This window comes from Symphodus melops, assembly GCF_947650265.1.
Source record: "Symphodus melops genome assembly, chromosome: 6".
Classification (NCBI taxonomy): domain Eukaryota; kingdom Metazoa; phylum Chordata; class Actinopteri; order Labriformes; family Labridae; genus Symphodus; species Symphodus melops.
The window spans coordinates 14,992,185-15,014,688 of NC_136696.1; the positions used below are offsets into that span (position 1 = coordinate 14,992,185).

The 22,504-nt window shown below is 40.6% G+C and overlaps 1 protein-coding gene and 1 long non-coding RNA gene across 3 annotated transcripts in view; one reads left to right on the forward strand and one right to left on the reverse strand.

Moving 5' to 3' along the window:
* The window catches only part of frmd4a (FERM domain containing 4A), a 93,005-nt gene that overhangs the window by 66,829 nt on the left and 3,672 nt on the right, over positions 1–22,504 (reverse strand). Inside the window, exon 1 of one of the 2 annotated variants that reach the window (XM_079346345.1) lies at positions 7,223–7,819. The exons of the other annotated variant lie outside the window; for it this stretch is intronic. Within the exon in view, the coding sequence (XP_079202471.1) occupies positions 7,223–7,255 (33 nt within the window). The 5' untranslated portion in view covers positions 7,256–7,819. Of the gene's footprint in view, positions 1–7,222; positions 7,820–22,504 lie in introns of those variants that run through there. 2 annotated transcript variants of the gene reach the window in all.
* LOC306825464 lies at positions 10,551–13,268 on the forward strand. The gene is made up of 3 exons (XR_013779266.1): positions 10,551–10,761; positions 12,258–12,304; positions 12,749–13,268. It is a non-coding gene; the product is annotated as an uncharacterized lncRNA (long non-coding RNA).

Consider the following 22,504-nt stretch of genomic DNA (forward strand, 5'->3'; position numbering starts at 1 on the left):
CATCACATTAAATTGTTCTAACAAGCAGTAATAAGTGCAGAAAGGGTCAGTTGGACACTTATGGTGATGTAAGAATTCATCTGAGGATGGATGAGCATCTGGCTACCTGAATTTTTACATTTATTTTTGATTCAGTGTAATGCAGATAGGGTTAATGTGAAACCTGGCAACCACTATAAGGTGTTCATGAAAAAAAGAACAGGATAAGGATAAAGCTGACAAAAATAACCCAGTGAAACATGTATTAATGTCTACACTTTGATGATGAAAAACAAAGATGTGGCCTCTCAAACATGCACTCATTGGAAGCAATCCCTTGGAGTAGACCTATCTGAAGAAAAGCATGTTATTAAAAGCATGTTTCTCGCTAATGGATTCCCCCTCAGCGAAAAACCAACAGGGTTGGTAAAGCCAGATGATTGGTGTAGTGTCTTCAGCGTCACGGACTACTGCTTCAGAAAATCAACGCCTGAAAATAATAAATGCCTCTTAAGATAACCTCTCCCTCCACATCCTATCTGCCACTCAGAACACTTTTAGTCCTCCTTCATCCAGCACCCTTCATCGCCACCATCTCTCATTCAATCACTCCATTTTTTTCCCATCCATCCTACATCCATCCTTCCTTCCGGCTGCTCTATACCATACACCTCTGTCACTGGGAGGCTGACAAGCCAACATTAATAAGACAGTCTGATAGCAGCATATGGGTCCATATGTCTAAAGCTGCGCATATGTGTTATGGAGCATGCAAATTGACTGGTGTGCACTTTTGGTGTGTGCATCTACACAGCAGCCACGTTTGTTCAATGTCTTTGTCTCCTTGAGCAGTGGTGTATGAAAATTATGAATTACACATTAGCGCACTGGAGCATAAAAATTACATATGTTAAATGTGTGCAAGCGATTTTCACTTAAGACTTTTTACACTGAAATGATGTTTTTTGTTCTCCTGAATGACACAAAAATTCAAAGTTAAAATACTGTTTTCATGGTCACTGGTTTGAAACAAAAAAACAAAAACTTGAATTTTGTGGTCATGCCTTATTTCTTTTGAAATTTCTAAATGGCCCTTTCCCTCTATATAATTCCTGGTGCTTCAGTTATGATGCCCTCTGTTAGCCTGGGGAGGGTGAAAACATAAATGCAAATGGATCTGCAACTTGTATCTTATCATCTGCCAAGTGCAGCACACAGAGGTGCAGGTGATCGCATACTGTATGTATGTTCCAGCCAACCAAAAGACATTACCAGCGTATGATACTTTCCGTCATATCTGCGGCTTGGCCAATTATTCTGAAAGGCTCCCCGAGGCTGGAAGCAAGAAACCTTGCAACATTGAGTCCTTGCTTTGGTGAGGACATGATTCTTCTCTGAGCCTGAGCTTCAGGCTCCATTTGTTATTGTAATTTAGCCAGAATCCCTCAGTGCATGTGAAGAGGTCAGAGCTGGAACAGAAAAGTCACAGCTGGAGATTACAAAGTGTTAGGTTGTTTTATGTGGCGCTTCTCTGTTAATACAGATGTACTTAGCACCTTGGTAATAAGGCACCAAAATACGTGCTGTTCTTTTACCTCTATCATCTTGTTCCTCTCTCCCTCTCCTAACTTACCGCAGGAAAGTACTAACATCAGTCCTCTTCTGGCTCAGCCAATCAAACTTTACAAGATCTATTACAAAGTTCAGAGCTTAGCAGTGGTGGGATGAAGGTAGAACGGCTTACAAGACGAAAGAAAAAGTCTTTAAAAGGGTCGGGTTGAGGTTGAAATTGCATGTGACTGAAGGAGATAATGGGGTGAGAGGTTGGGACAAAAATGCCTATTTTCTACGTGTGTATGCATGATTGTGAGTGTGTGTGTGTGTGTGTGTGTGTGTGTGTGCGTGTGTAAAATTGTCTGTGCTATGCAGATGTAATGATGGGTTGATTTATGATGCCTGTTCAATGCAGGGTCACCCTTTGTTGCAGGGGTGACACTAAAAAATCCTCTGCTCGTTCATCAAGCGTGGCTCTTTGTGTGCGTATGTGTGTGATTACATTCCAACAGGGAAAAGTGGAATTGCAATGCTGGTTCTTCAAAGGTTAAAAGCATTACAAAGAAAACTACTCAGGGACGATCCATTCGATGCAATTACATTGATAAAGTCAAAATACATAACAGGACTACTGGAGGCTCTTCAATCTAAAGTGCATGGTTTACATTGACACACAAACACATGCATTTAATAGAAGTATGGTGTTACAGCAATTTTCTTATGATAACTTCTGAATCTTACTGTGTCTTCTAAATGTCTTTCTGAACAGTTGACTAATTTTACCCTCCCATCATTCAGTTGCCCTTCTTGGAAATTATTTGAAAAAGGCCCGTAGCCCATCCTCAACCAATGAAGTGGAAAATCTGCAGTCTGTGTTTCCATGACAACATCTAACATTAAGTGCGTCACTGGTTTCCTCCTCTGGTTGCTCAATTGCGCTCTGATTGATCTCATCTTTCGGGCCTCTTCAAGGGGACAAGTGCGCATTTGACATGCTTGACACAGCAGGGTACACGCTCACGTACACACACACACACACGCTCAAACGTTAACAGAGACACAATCAGAAATGAAGTATGGCTGACATGTTGTGCTACATTTTCTAGCCGGTTGGGCAGCTTTTAATAGGAAACACTGGGTGGATCATCTCTATACATATCACACTGATAACTTCTCACACCGAAAAGAAACACTTCTGTTTCTCTGTGTCATCAAAGAATACATGACGTGACCCAACATACAAGTGATTCTCATGTCAAAATCATTCTGGAAACATTATAAGCTGATGATGCTCATAAACACTGTAAGCTAATGAACTTCATATTAAGTTTGTAGAAATGTGAACCAATAAGAAAATAAAAAGTTGTTATTATAAGAATAAATAATAATAAATGCATCCCAATGCAAGCCAGAAAGTGTAATGTACAGTTTTTAAAATGTTTTGTTTTCCTAAAATGAGACAGCTGGGGGGGTATTACAGAAACACTTCTATCTTGTTAAGTGTCAGCTTTCAGACAGTTGTTATGTTACTTTGAAGTACTTTTACAGCGCTGCAAATGAACACAAACAGCCATGATGTCTGACTATTGTCCGCCGCAGCTTGAATTTCAACTGAACACCAATTAACATCTTTATCAATAATTTAGATCTCTTGTCAACTTTTTTGGTTGGAAAAATTTAGACTCAGAGATAAAACTGGAAAAAAAAGTATTTCCCTGATATCTAATTGTAATTCAATCACACAATATGTTGCAGTTTAAAATGTATAGACAGGTCCTGTTCGTATTAGCGGCTCCCCTTGCCATTTGGTAGGCTGAGGTGACAGCTGTGAGATCAGGCTTTCCATCCAATGTGTGTGTCAATGTGTGTTCCTCAGCATGTATGTTTGTTTGCATGAGCCCCATGTGGTTCCAGCCACCAGACAACCCTGCTTACTTTGGCCTTTAAATGCTGCCAGCCAACCCACTGTGCACACTGTGCATTGAATGTGTGTGTGTGTGTGTGTGTGTGTGTGTGTGTGTGTAGGTGTGTGTGTGTGTGTGTGTGTGTGTGTGTGTGCGTGTGTGTGTGCGTGTGTGTGCATGTGTGTCTGAGTGATTGCCAGAGGCTGTCCCACCTTTATCTACAAGTCCGAACCCCCCTAGCCCTGCCTTTCTCTCCTAATTATTTTCATCCAAGCGGCGAGGCAGTCTGCTTCAGGGACGCAGTTCTGATCATTTCCCTTTTGGCTGCTCTGTCCCCTCCTGTACCAACCTGACCTTAACTGTCCTGACAGCAGCCTGCCCACTAATGAACCAGGTGGATGGATGGGCAGATGAAGGAGTCCAGGAAAGAAGAGAGTAAGGAATAAGAAGGAAGTGAGCAAGGGTTGGGTAAACAGCAACATTTGGTACTCAGGGCTTGTGGGGATTTTGAGAGGGAGGAAGGGAAAACGGTGATTCAAGCTGATTTTTGCATGCGATAAAGTGGAGCTAAAGCGAACACCCTTCCCTCTATACAATACATTTGAGTATGTGGGTGAGTATACATGTGTGTCCAAGCCCCAAGCCTCAACTGTAATGGCTCCATCTGCCATGTGCAGCTGGACATGCACCCATATGCACTCTCGCATGACCCGAACAGGAGAGAGATGACACTGTGCTGAAAGAAAGACGGGCGAGCCAGCTGATAAATGACAAGAGCGAGAGAGTCATGGAGTAAATGAGAAAGGGAGCACAGGAGTGTCTCTGATTAGACTGATAGAGCATTGACAGAGTTAATCTCTTGATAACCACTCCTTATTGATCCACTAACACAGGACGAGTCGACTACAGAGCTGTAACACACATAGACACGCACAGACTCACATGTGAGCAAGATGTACAATCTTCACATCCTCTAAAGCTCCTTGTTCCACTGACCTATATGCATATATTACATACAACTGGGGAAACTGACGGGAACTTGATCCGACTGATTTAGATTCTGTTGAGTGAGTGTGTCTGTTCATGTCTGAATACGTCCTCTTTCTCTATTTGCCACAAGAAGATAACAAGTGGAAATTGTAAGTAGAAGCTAAAAGTTGATTAAGTAGACATAGTATCTAAAAATTGGTAGTTAAGTAAGTAAAGTCTTCACCTAAAAAGTTCAAACAAACAGCATGCGTAAAGGTACTGCACAATAACGAGGATCAACAGAAAAGTTTAAGCACACTGAAGAAAACAAATTGTCTTCCTTAGAGTCCCTCAGGATTATCGTGCTCATACTGTTTCTGCGTGTTCTGCGTGTTTGTGTTGACCTGCTTTTCCCTCGTATGAAACTACACAAAAGGCAACACTGAAGCACAGCTCACTGATGCTTATTTTATTTCATTTTCCTGCTTCACTGCCCATTTCTGTCATCCTAAATAAAGGAATGGAGAAAAGAAGCGATGCTGAGTGCAGTAGAGGAAAGTGAGCTTTGAGGAGATATGAGTATGACTCTTCTGAAGTCCACTACAGAGCCTACACAGCTATCCCTGTGATATTTTCCATTTTAGCTAGTTTAGAATTAGGAGTGCTGCAGTTATTTACAATTTATTACTTAGGTTTTATCTTTGCATGTAAGTAAATGTCCAATCAAGCTATTGTTTCATAAAAGCTTACACCATAACTGAAATGAAAGGAACTGATTGGGGTGCTGGCACTATTTTTGTATCAAGGCAGAAGGCTCACTTTGAAGAGATTTTTCTCCTCTGCCTCTGGGAAGCAACATGACATTTCTCTTTTTTTCTGGGGTAATGCTTACATTTTTCATATCAATGTTTTGTCCTACAATTGTCTTTTCTCATTCTGCCCATTCTGCAGCTGTTAAAACGTAAAGATGATGTGAAAAAATAAAACCTACATCAAAGTCACTTACAGATTGCTCCTTCTATCACTGAGGGTGAAACACTTTTTTTTTGGCTGGATTATGCCGCGCAAACTTTGAGGAACTCCTGCCCTGGCTCATTTTTGCTCTGATTCATTCACACCAATCTACGAAAGCGACTTTGATGCCAAATCTGAGATCCACAGATTAACTGTGGGCTATATGTGAAGCTCAATGTGGCTGATCAAGATAAATGAAAAAGTCATTTAGTCAGTGAAAGTGATTCCAAAATGCTGGTGGGCAAATCTGGCCACGGTGGCAGACAGCACAGATATAGCGGGCTTCAATCCGTGCCATAGCTTTGAAGCCAAGTCTATCTCCAAACCGCCAGCTAACGCTCCTCTCTTTGGCTTAGATCATGGGCCGATCTGCAAATACCAATTACAGCGCTCATATTAACTGCCAAAGCACAGCGAGGGGTAGACAGGCAGAGAGACAGACAGGCAGGTGGGCAGACAAACAGCATAGGAAAGTGGGAAAGAGACAGACACACACACTGCTGGTTATGATTTAGAAAGGTGTGTGTGGTACATTGTGCATAAAGGGGTGGGTGGGGGGGCTAAGGTAAGGAAGAATTAGATAGTAAGGTGAGGAGAAGAGGTGAGAAGACGGGTGTACTCATGTGTGACAGCACCATCAGATCATCCCAGCGGTTTAACCCTTTCAGCATCCTCACATGTCAAGGTTAGTGAGGGAGTCGTCATTCGGTTCTAATCTAATGTTGGAATAAGATCGGCCCAAACATAAAATAACACACACACACGTTTCCATTTATTTTTACGTTTAGAATGTATTCACCGGGGCTCTATTCAAAAAGAGAGAGGAATTGTGGGCCAACAGAACTCCAAAGAAATATTGTTCAAGGGTATAGAGCTCACGAAAATTACATCGATATTTCACAGCTGATGTTATATGTGGTTGTAAGAAAGTGACTGCTCTTCCCAAAATGCAATCATGCCTTTATAAATATTAATAACATCATCACAGCAGAAGAAAAGAGCTTTGTCTCTAACATATTACATATAAGTCTCCCTCTCGTAAATCTATGCGCCTGGTTAAAAAAAAAAAGGTTTTTATTTTCCAGGGGGAGACACTTTTCTCAGTCCATTCCTATTCACTCACACTGCTGCTGGATGTCGCATGTAGGCACATGATACACACAATTGACCTTGTGTGTTCAGTATATGACAAAAACTCACACATACTTTATGTTTTTATTAGCCTTTCTTGTGAGGGACAGACACTGATTCTACTCTAAGACACCAACCTATAAGCTCCAATGGTCGACAGAGAACTTGTCTGTATCCAGGAAACAATAGTGAATTGACACTTTCAAATATTCACCCAATTCGCTGTACAAACTGAAGCCAGTTTGTTCTTGTACATCTCTCTGTCCATCCTAAATCAAAAGGGGTTGGTGGTTTGTACAAGTTGGAGACAGGCACCACTCCGAAACACTGAGTCATTCTTTCATAGCAGCCTCGTGTTAATTAGTGGACAGACACACATCGAAACACACATACATCTTGCATGCAAACTGCATCAGTTTTAAGCAGTGCTTTGACATTTTAATAAACTATCTGCAACCTCCGGATTCTCTCACACTGTCTGGGTTTTGCCCATCACCCTGTTCAGGAAACTTCTCAGCTCTCACTCAGTCCTTAAATCACCAAGCAACAGCAACATGCACACATTGATTCACTTCAACACTGCCGGTAGCTTTCAAAAGGTGCTATCTCCTCTGTCAAGATGGGTTTCTGTGTCGGAAACAAGTAGTTAATATGCTGCCATGGTAACCTACCCGCGTCCTCATTGGAGATAACAGACCCTCCATGGCTGAGTGGGTTTTGGTTCTGGTGGGCTGGAGTCCCCCTTTTGCTGTGTCGATGTATTATCCCAATCCGCAAATAGATCCTGTTAGAAACGCTGTCTCATCCTCAGAGCGAACATCTCCCACTACAAATGCAGCTCCCTACCCACCCAGAGAGCCAGGCAAACTGACAGGCACACAGAGAAAGTCTGTGTGCGTGTGTGTGTACAGGCACATCGACACACACACACACACACACACACACTAAGGAGAGCAGGAGGAGAGAGGACAGTGCCAAGCTCCTCTCCTCTTTGCACTGACCTGTCAGTTGTTATGTTATCCTCCTCTACACAACACTGTGGTGTTAATGTGCAATGTCCATGCAAGGGCTCCCTCTCTCTGACTCTCTCTCCCTCTCTGTGCCTGTTCCATTCTCTCTCCCTCTCCCTCACTGCCTCCAGCTACATTTGTTCCCTTCAATGTGGCAAATGATTGCAGGTCTTTTTTTTTTTTTTTTCAAGCTACAGCTCCACTTCTGCTCCCCCTCGGCTCACTCTCCTCTTCTCCTCCTCCCCTCTCTCTCTCTCTCTCTCTCTCTCTCTCTCTCTCTCTCTCTATCTATCCCTTCTCTTCCCTCACAGCCACCCAATGATTCTCTTCCAGATTCTCCTCCTGCTCACTGTCAACTCCTTCTTCCCGCCCAAGCTCGAAGCCAGGGGGTCAGACAAAAATGTACATTCATTGTGTGCGTCTGTCTGTCCGTGTGTGTGTGTGTGTGTGTGTGTGTGTGCGTGAGTGAGTGCATGTGAGAGAGTGTGAAAGACAGTGAAAGAGAAGACTGCACACTCTCCGGGGCCACTATTGTCCCTCCAGACAAAAGCAGCTCTTAATCGCCTAGCAACCTGATCACCCTCTATTCTCTTAATAGACAAGGCGTGAGTCACCCTCTCAAATGCACCAACACTCATGAAAAACCAGGTTCCTCCTTTGCACACATTCCTGTGCTAACGCTGCTAAGGCTTCTGAAGCTGCAACCTAACCTACTGAATGTAGTCATAGCATGTTTCAGGTCATCGTGCACATTTTTAGGCTGGTTTAATAGCGGTTAGATATCAAGGCTCAATTTCTCCCTTTCCTGCCTTTCAAGACAGGTGCGAGTGCCAGTGGACATGCATCCGTTTGTATTAGTGCGTTAATTCTTTTTAAATGGTTGAAAACACACAAACACATCATCACCTCCACTCTGAGCCGCATCTTGCCATTGCCATGGTAACAATGCCAGTAAGAGCACAAGCACAGGGTAGTGAGACCATAAAAGGGAAAATAAATAAATAAATAAATTGGGCGAATTCCTGAGCCGAATGCCTTCCTCAGGCACAGCTGTCGGATGTAACAGTGGGTGTGAATATAACAGCGGTTCAGTTGACGAGTTTTTCTGCCTGGACTGCATGACAGCCTCTCTCCAACACCTCTCTCTCTTTCTCTCTCAATTATTTTTAGTCCCATTTCTGTGTAGTGACCCAGATAGGACCAAAACAGCATGTAATTAACCAAGTTAATTCTCTACATATTGTTGTGCACTGTGGAACATTTCCTTTCAATGTCATGTAAAGCAACACTTTACACAGTACGAGCACTGCTGCGAGCAGTAATGAACAACATTTTAAGTAATTAATAAACCAATAAAAACATGACATCAAGGGGTTGCGAGCCAGATCGATCATATAGGTCAGCCAAAATGTTTGTCCCTGTATTTGGCCAGACATTTATCAGTAAGCTGTCGGGGTTTTAAATAGTACAATGTGGTTATCAAATTAACCACATTATACATAACATCAACCTCACTTTTAAACTGTTCTGTCGGGGCGATCTCCGTAGTTGTCCTGTTCTTTGTAGGACGGAACAAGACATTGTCTTTACTGTCTCTAAATACAGTTTTAATTCAGTATATGAATAAGACGCTCTCCGTTGATATGCATTCAATGGATGATCCGAGCTCGGGATTCAGAACACTGTCCTTTCTCTTGAGGTGAAGATTGTATTGGGCAGGTGATGAGCAGTGCCTGGTCATCTCCACACATACCGCTTAGAATTAACACCAAAAAGTTCAATCTTGGTCTCATCAGACCAGATAATCTTCTTTATCATAGTCTGGGAGTCCTTGTGTTTTTAGGCAAACTCTATGCAGGTTTTCATGTCTTGCATTGAGGATAGGCTTCCGTCGGGCCACTCTGCCACCAAAGCCCCGACTGGTGTAGGGCTGCAGTGATAGTTGACTTTGTGGAACTTTCTCCCATATCCTGCATCTCTGGAGCTCAGCCACAGTGGTCTTTGGGTTCTTCTCTACCTCTCTCATCAAGGCTCTTCTCCCACTATTGCTCAGTTTGGAGGTATGTGTGGAGAAGACCAGGTCTAGGAAGAGTTCCGGTCGTCCCAAACTTCTTCCATTAAAGGACTATGGAGGCCACTATGCTCTTAGGAACACTGAGTGCTGCAGAAATTCTTTTGTAACCGTGGCCAGATCTGTGCGTTGCCACAATTCTGTCTCTGAGTTCCTTGGGCAGTTCCTTCAACCTCATGATTCTCATTTGCTCTGACATGCACTGTGAGCTGTAAGGTGTTATATACGTAGACAGGTGTGTGCCTTTCCTAATCAAGTCCAAACAGTTTAATTAAACACAGCCGGACTCCAATGAAGGAGCAGAATCTCAAGGAGGATCAGAAGAAATGGACATCATGTGAGTTAAACATGAGTGTCAAAGCAAAGGGTCTAAATACTTATGACCATGTGATATTTCAACTTTTTTGATTTTAGCAAATGGCTTCAATGAAACAAAGAGCGAAAAATTTAAAGGGGTCTGAATACTTTCCTTACCCACTGATTTGTTTATATGTCGTTTCATTTTTGTTTGTCTATTTTTTCTTGTCGGTAAATTAAGCAATTTTATGTCTGAAAAATACCACGACAATGAAAAAAGCTGTGTTGTTGTTCAAAAGTTAGTTATACTTTTGAACAATTACACAGGCTTTAAAATAGAAAAGAAAATAGAGTTCTCTGTTTTACTTCAATATAGTACTTTGATACTGGCCTCAATATTCCTGTGACATTCAGGCTTTATAGGTTGGGTAATAAAAATAAATAAATATTTAAAAGCATACGTAAAATTGTTTTTCTGAAACCTCATGGGGTGACTTCTGTACAAAAACCCCAGCAAATGACACCATGTCATGTTTCACACCCTGTGAGACTACATTTAATCACTGAAACATAATTATTTTTTCCATAAATAGCTTTGAGAATGAGGATAATGATGTTTTTTTCAGGCGCTTGTACATAGCTTTGAGTCTCCACAGCTGGTGGTCAGCAGCGTGCTGATACATTTTGGTGAGGCCAGGCGGAAGGTGTGAGGACTGTTACACCGTCTCATAACCATTGCAGCAATGAAAAAGCTGATAGATGGGAACCACCTGTCACATAACTGCATTGATCGCAGACTGACCTGAAAACAGAGACATCCCAGCAAAACAATGTGAGGAAATGATCAATGACAGTCATCCTGCAGATGGCAAGACTGCTACTGCTGTGGCTTCTTATATGTCGACGTGTGCTCAGTCAGTAATGGACTAAACTACTAGTGCTGGAATGTCTCAAGACTAAAAGCATACTTCTTCAAAAATATAATTTTCAAGCTTCAGTTGGAAATAGAGATACTGCCCATTTTTTAATGTTAATGGCCTGCATGATCCCACGAGCTAAAAAATACATTTGATGAACCAAAAATATTGTTCAGCAAAGTTCATAATCAAATACTTATTTGACGTGTAATTAAATAATCCTCCACAAACAGGCTCATGATCATGCTTTTTATTTTTGAAGCATATTTAAACAGGAGATTTTCCACAAGATAACATTCTTCGTATCACTTCACATCAGACAATTTACCACTTCACACAAAGCATCTCCATTAGACCACATGATTGTGTCCCACTCAAACACATATCAAGGACACAAAACCGACACAAATAAATGAGCACTACGATTCACACACTAGATCAATTCCTAATTCCCTCACACCCGCTTATTGATGATGTAAAAATTGGATGAGTGCTGCAGGGGTCTCTATTGGGAGGGAGGAGGGTCTCAAATCTCATTATTAGGTTGACCCCTAACCTTTGGGCAGCGGTAGATGGTTGTCTCCTAGCTTCATAAATAGACCCTGAGAACCTATACTTACAATACACAGAATATCTTTTCTGATTTGTTCACCGATCAATGCTCCATTTGAACCATTTTGTAAATTGGTTAGTCCCTACAGTACTTTCCTGATATTGTCTGGTTGTTGCCACATTAGCTCAAGCAAAAGAAGCAGTATTTTACGCATGTATCTTTTCAAGGTAAACGATTATTTTCGATTGAAAATGTGCTTTTTCCAGATGTGATGCGTCTGGTGAGCTACAGAGACATACAGTCCAATATATCAGCATTACGAATAACTGCTGACAGTGAGTGTTTATCTGTCAGCAAGTCCCACATGCACACACAGCACACACCGCATCCCTACCCCCAATTCTTCCAAGCCTCAAGTAAGGCTGCACATAGACGTACATAAAGCAGAGACTGGGTGGCTGGGATATAAGGGGTTACAACCATTACAATCACAGGACAATACTGCACACTGCAATATACTGCACATTGCCCTTAAAGCCTGCCCTGTCTCCCCCTCCCCCCTCTTCCCATTTCCCTCTCCTCCTTCTCCTCCTCACTGATGTCCCTGTCCACTCAGCTCGATCCCAAAATGAATCCCTCCTGTGTATTTTCTTGACACAAATCTAAACTGACAACACCTTGGTCCGTTTGTGTTATTTATTGTTCTAATGCCTCATAGTTCTTATTGCTTTAAAAAAAAAAAAACATTTAATTTTCTCTCCTATTTAATTCTTAAAACACTATTTGATAGTAAAGGACAACAACATTGAGTCAGACAAATGTGAAAATAGTGTGTAATTTTCATTTTTGTTCCTACAGAATGCTGCAATTATGCCACAGAAAACGGTCATCCAATATGGCATGAGGTAATTAACTGCTGCTAAACAGACTGTAACTTTGCGGGGAAACAAAGGCATTAATTGCAGTGATTATCAATTAAACAGATCACAGAAAAGCAAAAGAGGCGCATTGGAAGTTCTTACTCTTTAAGCCGCTCCAACTGCCCACCTCGACCTGATGCCTTTTTGTCTTATAATCTGTTGTCCCATTATGCCAACATTTCACTTTTAATGGAGCCAGATATCATTGGTTTACTCAGTTTATTAAGTTTAATTTAGATTATTTCAAAGTGGAATTTCATCCAGCGATTGTGTATTGTGTTTGTTGTTAAAACATGACTGTACAATAGTTTACTTATCCAATAACCCAGGTTTCAAAACAGAACAAAAGCTGTCTGGCAGAGCACAAGAGAGCGAATAAAAGACAAAGCAAAGAAGTCATATTCATCGTAATTCTCTGTGTGTACCCAGGTGTCTGGCTGGGAACACAGGGACCCATAAGTCAATGTGCGGCACTGTCACAGCATTGCCGTTAAATCAATGCCACCAGAGAGGGAACTGCTGCTGACTCTCATTCAACACACTTCGTTTTTTCTCACGCATACCAATAGCATCGACCCAAGAGGGGGTTAGAGAGGCAAAATGTGTGCCAGTTAACAGGCTCTGCCAATAATGCAGGTGGTCTGGTGGGAAATGAAACCTGAATCTGCTGTTGCAGGTATTAAAAGTTTGGACAAAAATTCAGTTGCCAGTATTCATGTTTTGTTGGTCCAGGATGGAGTAATAACTCTGCCACCTATTGGTTATATTGATTGCCTTTTTGGCTAAGCAGATAAAAGAGATTCTGTAATGTTGCAGACTCACCCAGAGCTAGCCCGAATCTGAGGGACCGAAGAATGACGAGTATCATTGAGCCTAATCGATAGATCACCTAATCTCTCAAAAAAGTTGTCATCTCTGATTTCCATATCCAACATAATGTTAACCTCTATCCACTGATCAACACAAATAAATAATTGAAAAACGAACACTGAACAGCTATAGCTCACCAAGTACAGAAGGCGCAGCATACAAGCAACATTAATATTAACATACTATGAAATAATACCATATTTTTATTACAATAAAGCTAGAGAAGAGACGTCTTGTATGCTTAGTTTGTAAAATAAATCACAAAGCAAATTAAATTATTACTTCAAAGCAACCGTATTATACAATACTTTAGGCTTGATGAGTTGTATACACATTTCTTTATGTTCCAAGCTGTAAATATGTTTTAAGGTGAACATTTTAACATGAAGCTTAATGGAGACTGACTTGCTGTTGGAGCAAACTCCAGATGGCAACTGGATGAACTGCAGCTTTTTGTAACATCTGCATTGGTTTGATATCTTGTTTTCTATCCAATATAAAACTCTTTTTTCTTTTTTGGTACACAGTGTAAACCCCAAGTCTTGAGCTTTTTACCTTTTTTATTTTAGCATTAAGCCATTTTGAGAATTAAGAGCAGTCTGCTCAATTAACATTGACAGTTCTATGTGGTATGTATCTCTGGGATTAAAGTACTAAGCCAAGAAGAGTGTTAATTACTGTTTAAATCAATTAACCACATTATCTTCATTAAATATTTAAACCCATCTTCCTGGTGTAGACTTGAGGTAAACTGCTGCACAGTGGATGGGTTAATCCAAGAATTAGTCGAGCAGTGATAGCTTTAAAAAAACAACAACATTCACAACGCATACATATGGAGACTGGGAGTAGTTTGTTCTCATTCCAAAAGCTTTCAACAAGATGTTACTGCTGTTTGGTGTCGGACTCATGGCCAAGGCTGAGATTTACTATGATATATTGGAGTGTGAAACTACTTTGCCCAATTCCCTGAGCCAAGGGTCCTGGCCATGTTTGAGAGAGTGGGGCTGATTGTTGCCAGAGGGAATTTGTCTGACATCCAATCTAAAGTTCATTAAACAGCAATCCCAGGAAACATGCTGTACATACACATTGATAGAACCCTGCATGCACACACACACACACACACACACACACACACACACACACACACACACACACACACACACACACACACACACACACCCATGTACAGAAAAATGTCTTACACCAATATGCATACAGAGACATATATTTGCCATGAGTGGTTTCCCTCATTGGCCGGCAGTCCTGAAGGGAGTTAAGGGGAAAAGAAGGAAAGCCCTTCTTCGACTCTCTCACACCTCAGCACAGCTCTGAGAGAGGAATCTTATCTCACTACTGCAGAGAGACACAGAATTAGAGAGGCAGAAAGATGGATTGTAGAGGGTAATGTGAGCATGGTTTTTGAGCAGGGGAAGGACATAAGGGATTGAGGAAGAGAGACTGTGGGTGAGAGAGAATAGCAGAGACAGGGAGAGAGAAATATTTAAACATCTAATTTCCATAACATTCAAATGACAAACCAAGCAGCCTCCATGGTCCCACTGATTAGAAATGAGTTAATGTAGTCAGATTCAAGAACAGGAAACACCATACTCCCACATGTCCTCCACAAAAACAAATCTCACAGCAGCAACAAAGCCTGTGCTACCATGAAAAACACTTCTACAGCATATGTGCATTGATGAAGTGATAACAGTGCTATAAAATATTTTAGCCTTTGCCTATTTGTGTTGGAAGAGAAAGTGAATTGGATTTATTCATCATGAGGCATGGGGTAAGCATGCCTGATGCTATGAAGTCACTCTAGAGTGGTTTCCTAGCAACTGTTGTCAGGGGCAACCAGCATTCTCTGCAGGCAGCACAACGATCCATAGGGAGATGGGAGGGCGGGGTGTGTGTGTGTGTGTGTTTGTGTGTGTGGGGGGAGTGATTACAAGTTTACTGTGGTTAAACGACCATTTACTGTTTCTTTGAAGCATAAACAACAACTTCTAATGTTTGCACCCCTCATCTTTAATCATCCTCCATAAAGTGCTTTACTCCTTCAATCGCTTTTTTTTATTCAAAGGATGCAGGAAATTTGCTATGATAATTTCGTAAGCAGGCACATGCATCCATGCAACCTACTTCTAAATTTCTGACAGACACTGAACTAACAGATACATGCTAACAGCATGGCCACACTCACTTTTGCATGGATTACTCATATATATATCACCTACAATGTTCACATACTGCCCTCTGCTGCTTAAGTTGACAAGAAGCATTTCAAGACAAGAAGGTTTTTATCCTATCCAAACACAATATGACCTGATAACACAAAGTGTAGTGACATTACAAATACAATGAAAAAAGCTTCGAACTCAATTTTAATAATAAAAAAATGGGATTCAGATGCTTTTCAATTATGCAAACCAGCACACGTGAAAGAGGCAGCATTTGGACATATAATCTCAACACTGAGTTCAATATGCTATCTCCGCGTTGATAACATCTGGGCTTCCATCACTTATTGGAATATTAATGCAGGAACACACTTTTATCACATTCATGTCTTTGATGTTTTATATCTCTGATCGGACTATAATTAAATTCTTGTCCAAGGGTCTGTAGCACAAACATGAATCTATTAACACATCACTCAGATAAAGATTCTTTGAGAGGGAAATTGCTCTGCTGTTTCAGGATGAGATAAAGAAGCAGAAGATGGAATCTGGTGTTAAACTGTATTATCAGGTTCCACTGATAAACAAACAGCATTGTAGTATGGAGAGGAATGGGAAATGTCACTTATATTAATATTCTTAAAACATATTAGACTAAAACAAAAGTCCAGAAAGAGGTTTGTTTTTGTTAATTATAGAATGAAAAAACAAACAGAATATCATGTTGATGAGATGGGAATGCTTTTGGTGAGTACATGACATATTTCATGGTTTCTCTATTGAAAAGCAAAGAATGAGTAAAAAGGTTCATCAGCTGAATCAGTCTTGGTTCATAGCTGCTTAAAGGTTAGCTGACAGTGGATTCACTGTACAGATTCTTCCTGAAATAGGAGCTTAGCGTGCAGTAAAGATAAGTTAATGAAGTGTGCTAAGCTTTCAAATCTACAGATTTGATGATGCAATTGACAAAACTAACTTTCATATAGATTTAATGTGGTATTTTCCTTAAACAAAATCATGAAAAAGTGGTGCATATGAGGCAATCATTGCAGTATATGGGCTGCTGTGCCTGATGGGTAATATATAATGCATTAAAGCGGGATTAGTGTGAGTTGTTCAATGCTAAAAAAAAAACAGCAGCTCTGACATCACTATCAGTCACTCATATATCAGCCTATTGGCAACAACCAGCTGTTGTGTTTGCATGCATGCATGTTTGTGTGTTAATAGACTCATGGGGGGGACACTATTTGCAGTTAGATGTTGTGAAGCAGCTATTGACCTTCATCCCTGAACTGCTCGTATCATTCAGGAGTAAAATGCCATTCAAATGACAAAATAAAACACACCTCCAAGAATGTCATAAGTCTTGAAAAATCATGACAACATATTAAAAGCACAAAAAGCACAATTTCACAGTTTCCCTGTGGAAGCTGAGATGTGGTTTGGATGTTACTGATGGGAAAAATACAGAGTGTGTAACTGGGTGACAATGATTAAGTGTCTTGTTCTTTTAGAGGTCTTATTAGTGGGAGTAAGTATGTGTCCTTGGGAATGGTGGGAAGATGGTACAACTGGGCCTCTCAGAGAAGAGATAACTTCTCTGTTGCTATGTTCAATGATGTATGTTAAGTGTTATCTGTAATGTGCCTAAATACTGAGATGTTTCTCTATTCAGGGAGCCCCTCTCCCATAACTCTGCGTTGTGTAAGATTCTGTGCACTGCTTGAGTTCAAAATCCTCATTCTGGGTGTGATGTTACTTTTTCACCCTCAGTTAAGCATTAAGATCTCTGGCTCCCTCTAGAGGCAGGCACGAGTAATGTCAAACACTGTTTTCTGCAGGTGTCCCTCTTCCTCTCTTTCACACTGGGTCCTGTTCTTTCATCATCTCCCTCCTTTCATGGCTTCAGGGGGACTCATCTAGAACGTGTGTGGTGGATATTACAATATCCATCTAAATCCTGTCACAGCTCTGCTTTTGTGTAAAAAGGAGAACCACTTCCATCCCTAAATATAAAAAAAATATCACTTCTTTTCTTAGTGCCTTGGCCTCTAGGACATATTGGACATTTTTCACTATTATCTGTCATTTTATCTAATCTAATGATCCATAAATGACCTGTAATAGCCATATTCACATTATTTGCAATCAGATGTTTTTTCTTTCTTTTTTAAGTTTACATTGATTAATATGTGAACTATTTTGCTGAGAAGGAAACATTAAAGGTCTTTCAAAGTTCTTTGCAGCAGGGCAGTTGTTACTAGGGCAACCAAGGTCACAATTTCTCTTTGTGGAAGTGAGAAAGCTGACTTTGTAGAGGATGAACACGCTAACCCAGTCAAGAAGCAGAGCTGGTTCAGGCTGTAAGCAACTAATAAGATCTTTACAGACACTCTAAAGTAATATTATTGTATACATGGCTCAGTGATTTTGATTGTAAGGCAACCTTTTTAACAAATAAAACCATTCATTTTGTATCACTGGTAAGTGTTTCAAAAAGTGTTGTCTAATTTCTGAAAACCCAAGTTACTTCCTGTTAAAGACAGGATGTTGGTGCATGCCCTCCCTCTTTTTGGTTTCACTGTCTGTGCTTTATTGCACCACACAAAGAAAATAAGTAGTTCACCCCAAGTTTCTACAAGCCATCAGGAAATCGGTGTTAGACAGACAGACAAAGATCCCCTCCTACTTAGTTTCATTCAAGGATATAATAGACGTAAGGATGTGAATATTTATTATATATGTATTTAAAATGTATGTAATTTCAGTGACAAGTTTACTCTCTGTAACCTCCAAGTCTTATTGCCCACATGGCTTCTGTGTAAAAATATTAAAACACATTTTCATGTTATATGTTTATGTAGGTTATTTTGCATGTTTGAGCCTTTGCCAATTAAAACTAACAAGCAGTCTTTGTCAGCTAATCCTAATTGACAGTGTAACCCCAGTTCAAGAGGCAGTGAAGTGAAGGCTGGATTAAAACAAAAAAAGCTCTTCTCCCTTATTCTTCATTAAAAAAAAAAAATAATTTAGTCAAGCTTGTATGTGCATTTGTGCAAAGTGACTCACATCGTCCTATTCTTGAATGAGTGCATGTTGAGAAAAACATCTCTTCATTATGACAAGAACCTGTTAACTCACTCCATCTGGAAGACAATCCGTCCCACTGGGGCCTGTGTCAAGCAAAGTGTGAAACGTCAAACACATGCACACAAAATTATACACACTGAATGCATACACACAAAGAGGGAGAGGGAGTGAACTCGGAAGCAAATAGAGATTGGTCTTTCTGTTCAGACATCTGCTTCGTCCCAGAGACAGATGGTGAGCCAATCAGACCTCCTGGTGCCTCGGTTACTCTCCACCCCAATGTGCCACCCTGCCTCCCTTCCCCTTAACCTGCACCCTGGCACACATGACAGGTGGCACTTTGCTGTTGGCCCCGAAAATAATGTATTTATTTAATACATGTGGTAAATAAGGAGAGAAACAAAAACTAAATTCTCTCTATCTTATTAAAATGTGTTTTATCTTTTAGATTGAAGGCACACTGAGATCTAAAACCAATAACAAAAAGCACCAGACAGAGCACACGAACTGACCTCTTCTTCTGCTGGTAGCAGAGCACCTATATCCCAAGGCTCAGATACGGATATGATTGATTAAACTGGAATGCTTGCCCGGCCTATTGTGTTTGGATGCTGCCACATCGAGCAGAAAACTCTAATTTATCTACCCAGAAAGGTTTATTTCTACGGCAGCTTGACCTTCTAAAGGGGACAGCCGATAGATAAATGTCATATGCTGGCTTTGCCGAGGGCAATATCCTGCATGCACGCAGACTCAAATAACACTCTCTTTAAGAAAGTAGGAATAGGAGTAGGAATTTCCTCTCCACGTTTTGTTTGCTCTCAAAGCATTGATCGACTGCACCATATAGTAGGTCATGTGAGCGTAGATGAGTTGTGTGTAAGCGTAGGAGTGTGTGTGTGTGTGGGCGAGGAGAAAAGACAGACACTGCTCTTTCTCATGCTGGTGCTGGATCAATGAAATGGCCTTTATCTTACACTGAATGTAAATGCAAATACAAACTGCATAAAATCCAAGAATCACGTAATTATGCGTCTGTGGAGGTAACCAGAGGAGAGATTTAGAATCCTGATAAACATTGGGATGAAAGCAGAGACAGAGCACAGGGAAGAACTGGCAGACCTTGATGAGCATCTGCTAGGGCACACATAGAGGCTTGTGTTCTGCTCAGTAACATCATTAAAATCTTTCTACTATCACCTATGCAAGCTAGGTCCATTCTGGTTCTCAGCAAAACCGCTGTCATTCTCCACTGAGAGCCTATCCCATGTATTTGCATGCTGGAGAGGATTTACTGTGCAAACATACACACACTCCACAAACACACACAGGCACACGTACATTGAAAACCCTTTTACTTATTCACACCTGGGACCCTCCACTGGCTGCGCACACTCACACACATACACACACACACACACACACACACACACACACACACACACACACACACACACACACACACACACACACATGCAAACAGACAAATGCACAGATGACCACAACTGAGTGAGCAGATACTCCAGTGAAGTCAATTAGAATCAAAGCTCCTTCACCTCTGCAGCTCATCAATAGTCCTTAAACAGGCTGCAGTGTAAACAGCTCAGGAGAATTAATGGTATGCACTGAGTTCAGACACACACTCACACACATACACAGACCCTTATACATTTATGCATGTGGTGAGAAGTGAGAACCATTTCTCTCATTAGAGACTCCTCTTGGTTATGTTTTTCCTTTATTTCAACCTGGAACTCTTCGTATCTACTTAAATAGAAACACACTAAAATAAAAGTTGTTCACATATCTAATGAACTATTTCACAAATATTACACCCGAAATAACATGCATCCAAATGCCCCTTTGATCTCAGACAGGCTGATCAATACTGTGATCACTGGACACATTTCAAAGCTGGACAGCAGTGAATCTAATCTCCGATCAATATCAAACCTGAGGACTCTGTGGACTCAGCAAATGGTTTGCAATGCATTTAACCTTAGAACAATTAATTATTTTATGTGATAATGTCCAGATAACATGTACCTTTATGGGCCAATATTTTATAGGACACTTAAATTAAAACATGACGTAATTTATCGGTGGTTCATGACCAGCATGCAATTTTGCATGTTGTTGTTTCCTATTTTGAGAATGAATGTTAATGTTAACATCCACACATTTAAACCTTCTGTGAGAGTATTTTAACTGGTTATAAAACAGACTTAAATGAATACTGATATTGTTTTATGACCTAAAAAAAGCTAGAGACCATCAGATTCATGTTATAATGAATGCCTGAAACCTCTGCTGGGGGGTCGAATTCAGATGTGATGATTACCAACATGCTTCAGAAACAGCCTTTGACTACATTTGACAGATCTGTGATGACTGTTAAGTTCGGCTGTCTCTGTAAAAGAAAGGATTTATTTTGTTAAAAATATAACTTTCCAGTGGTGGCTGGTCAATATAGATACAATATACTTCATTGTGCCCAAAATAAGTACATAAGTATATAAATAGAGATCGTACATAAGAAATTGCATTTCATGTAATAATTCCATACATAGAGACAAAATAGACAAATGAATGATTATAGTGGTTTATCCTAGTCTGAGGAACCTTGAATCTTCACCCAGAGGGAGGATACTGCCTGATCACTCCCCACACAGAAAATAAATGTAGGCTAAACTTATCGTTTAAATGGACATAATAGTATGTAGTCATTAAATGAAATGTATTATCTGCAATAAAAATGGAGATTTGTATTGTTGTACGTGTGTTAAGTTTCTGAGTGGTGACATGTTTCTGGTCTTGGGCGCTCTGGGCCTCCATTGCTATCCAAAATGTGATCTTGGTTGCCTTGGTTTCTCATGTCACAATCTTCACTATTCATTCTTCATTTCTGCTGTTCTTTCAGGATCCCACCATCTTATTCTCGTTGACATCAAACAACAGGACAAGCAGTCGAGTGTATGAAACAACACAGTTTATTTTAGATTCAACAGACAAGCAGCAGAATGAGCACGACTTGAATGATGTGGTGTGTAAAAGGCATGTTTTGTCACTGTTGTAAAGTTTAAGTGTTTCTTTCCCTCCTGCAGCAGTTAAGCAACTCCTAAGCGTTTGTTAGCTGACTTCAGCACAACCAGCTCCTAACATCACTGAAGCATGACTGTTCTGCAGTCTGACTGCAGCTTTAGAGAAATAATGAACTGGGGAAAAATACTGATATCATAGCGAAACCAATCATGTACAAAACTGCAAAAATAAGGAGGAGAGATGTGGAAGAATTCTGTAGAAGAACGATATAAAGTGCGTGCTAGGGAGACACCTTCATCAAAGAAAAAAAAAAGTAACTGTGCACATGATTCTCATTCATACTAAAAAGCTTTAAGATGCAGGAATCTTAGCAGAGTACGAACTGGTTCAGCAGGATTAACATTTTAGTTCCTGCAGTTATCGGTGTAATTGTCTGCTGTGTTGTGCTTGTTTCTGTCGAAACAGATACAGACTCTATGTTGATTATATGTGACATGCTGACTCACACAGACTTTGACAGTGAGTGAACTACTGTGTGCATTCTCGAAACAGATGCATTAAAAGTAACACAAATACAGTATGTGCAGATGCACACTCCTGAACAAAATGTCTCTCCCTGTGCCATTGTAACTGGGCAGTAATCAATTATCGCAGTATGATGTCATTCTGCTAACCCTCCCCCATACTGTTCAGCCCCTCCTCTGTTTGGACAGGGGCTGCTGTATCGCATGAAGCATCTGAGCAGGAATTGAAAAACGGATAAATAATCTATAAACACTGACAATAACTTGTGTCTTATGGTCTGTACTACAATATGGAAATAAAAAGTTTTTTAGGATAAGTACACAGCTCATATACTTCAAAATTAGGTCACAACAGACACACACACACACACACACACACACACACAAGGTACATGACATCATAAAGCAGTGATTTGATTAAATCTGAATGAATTCTCTGGCTTGATCACACTGAGTCATCTGGTCTC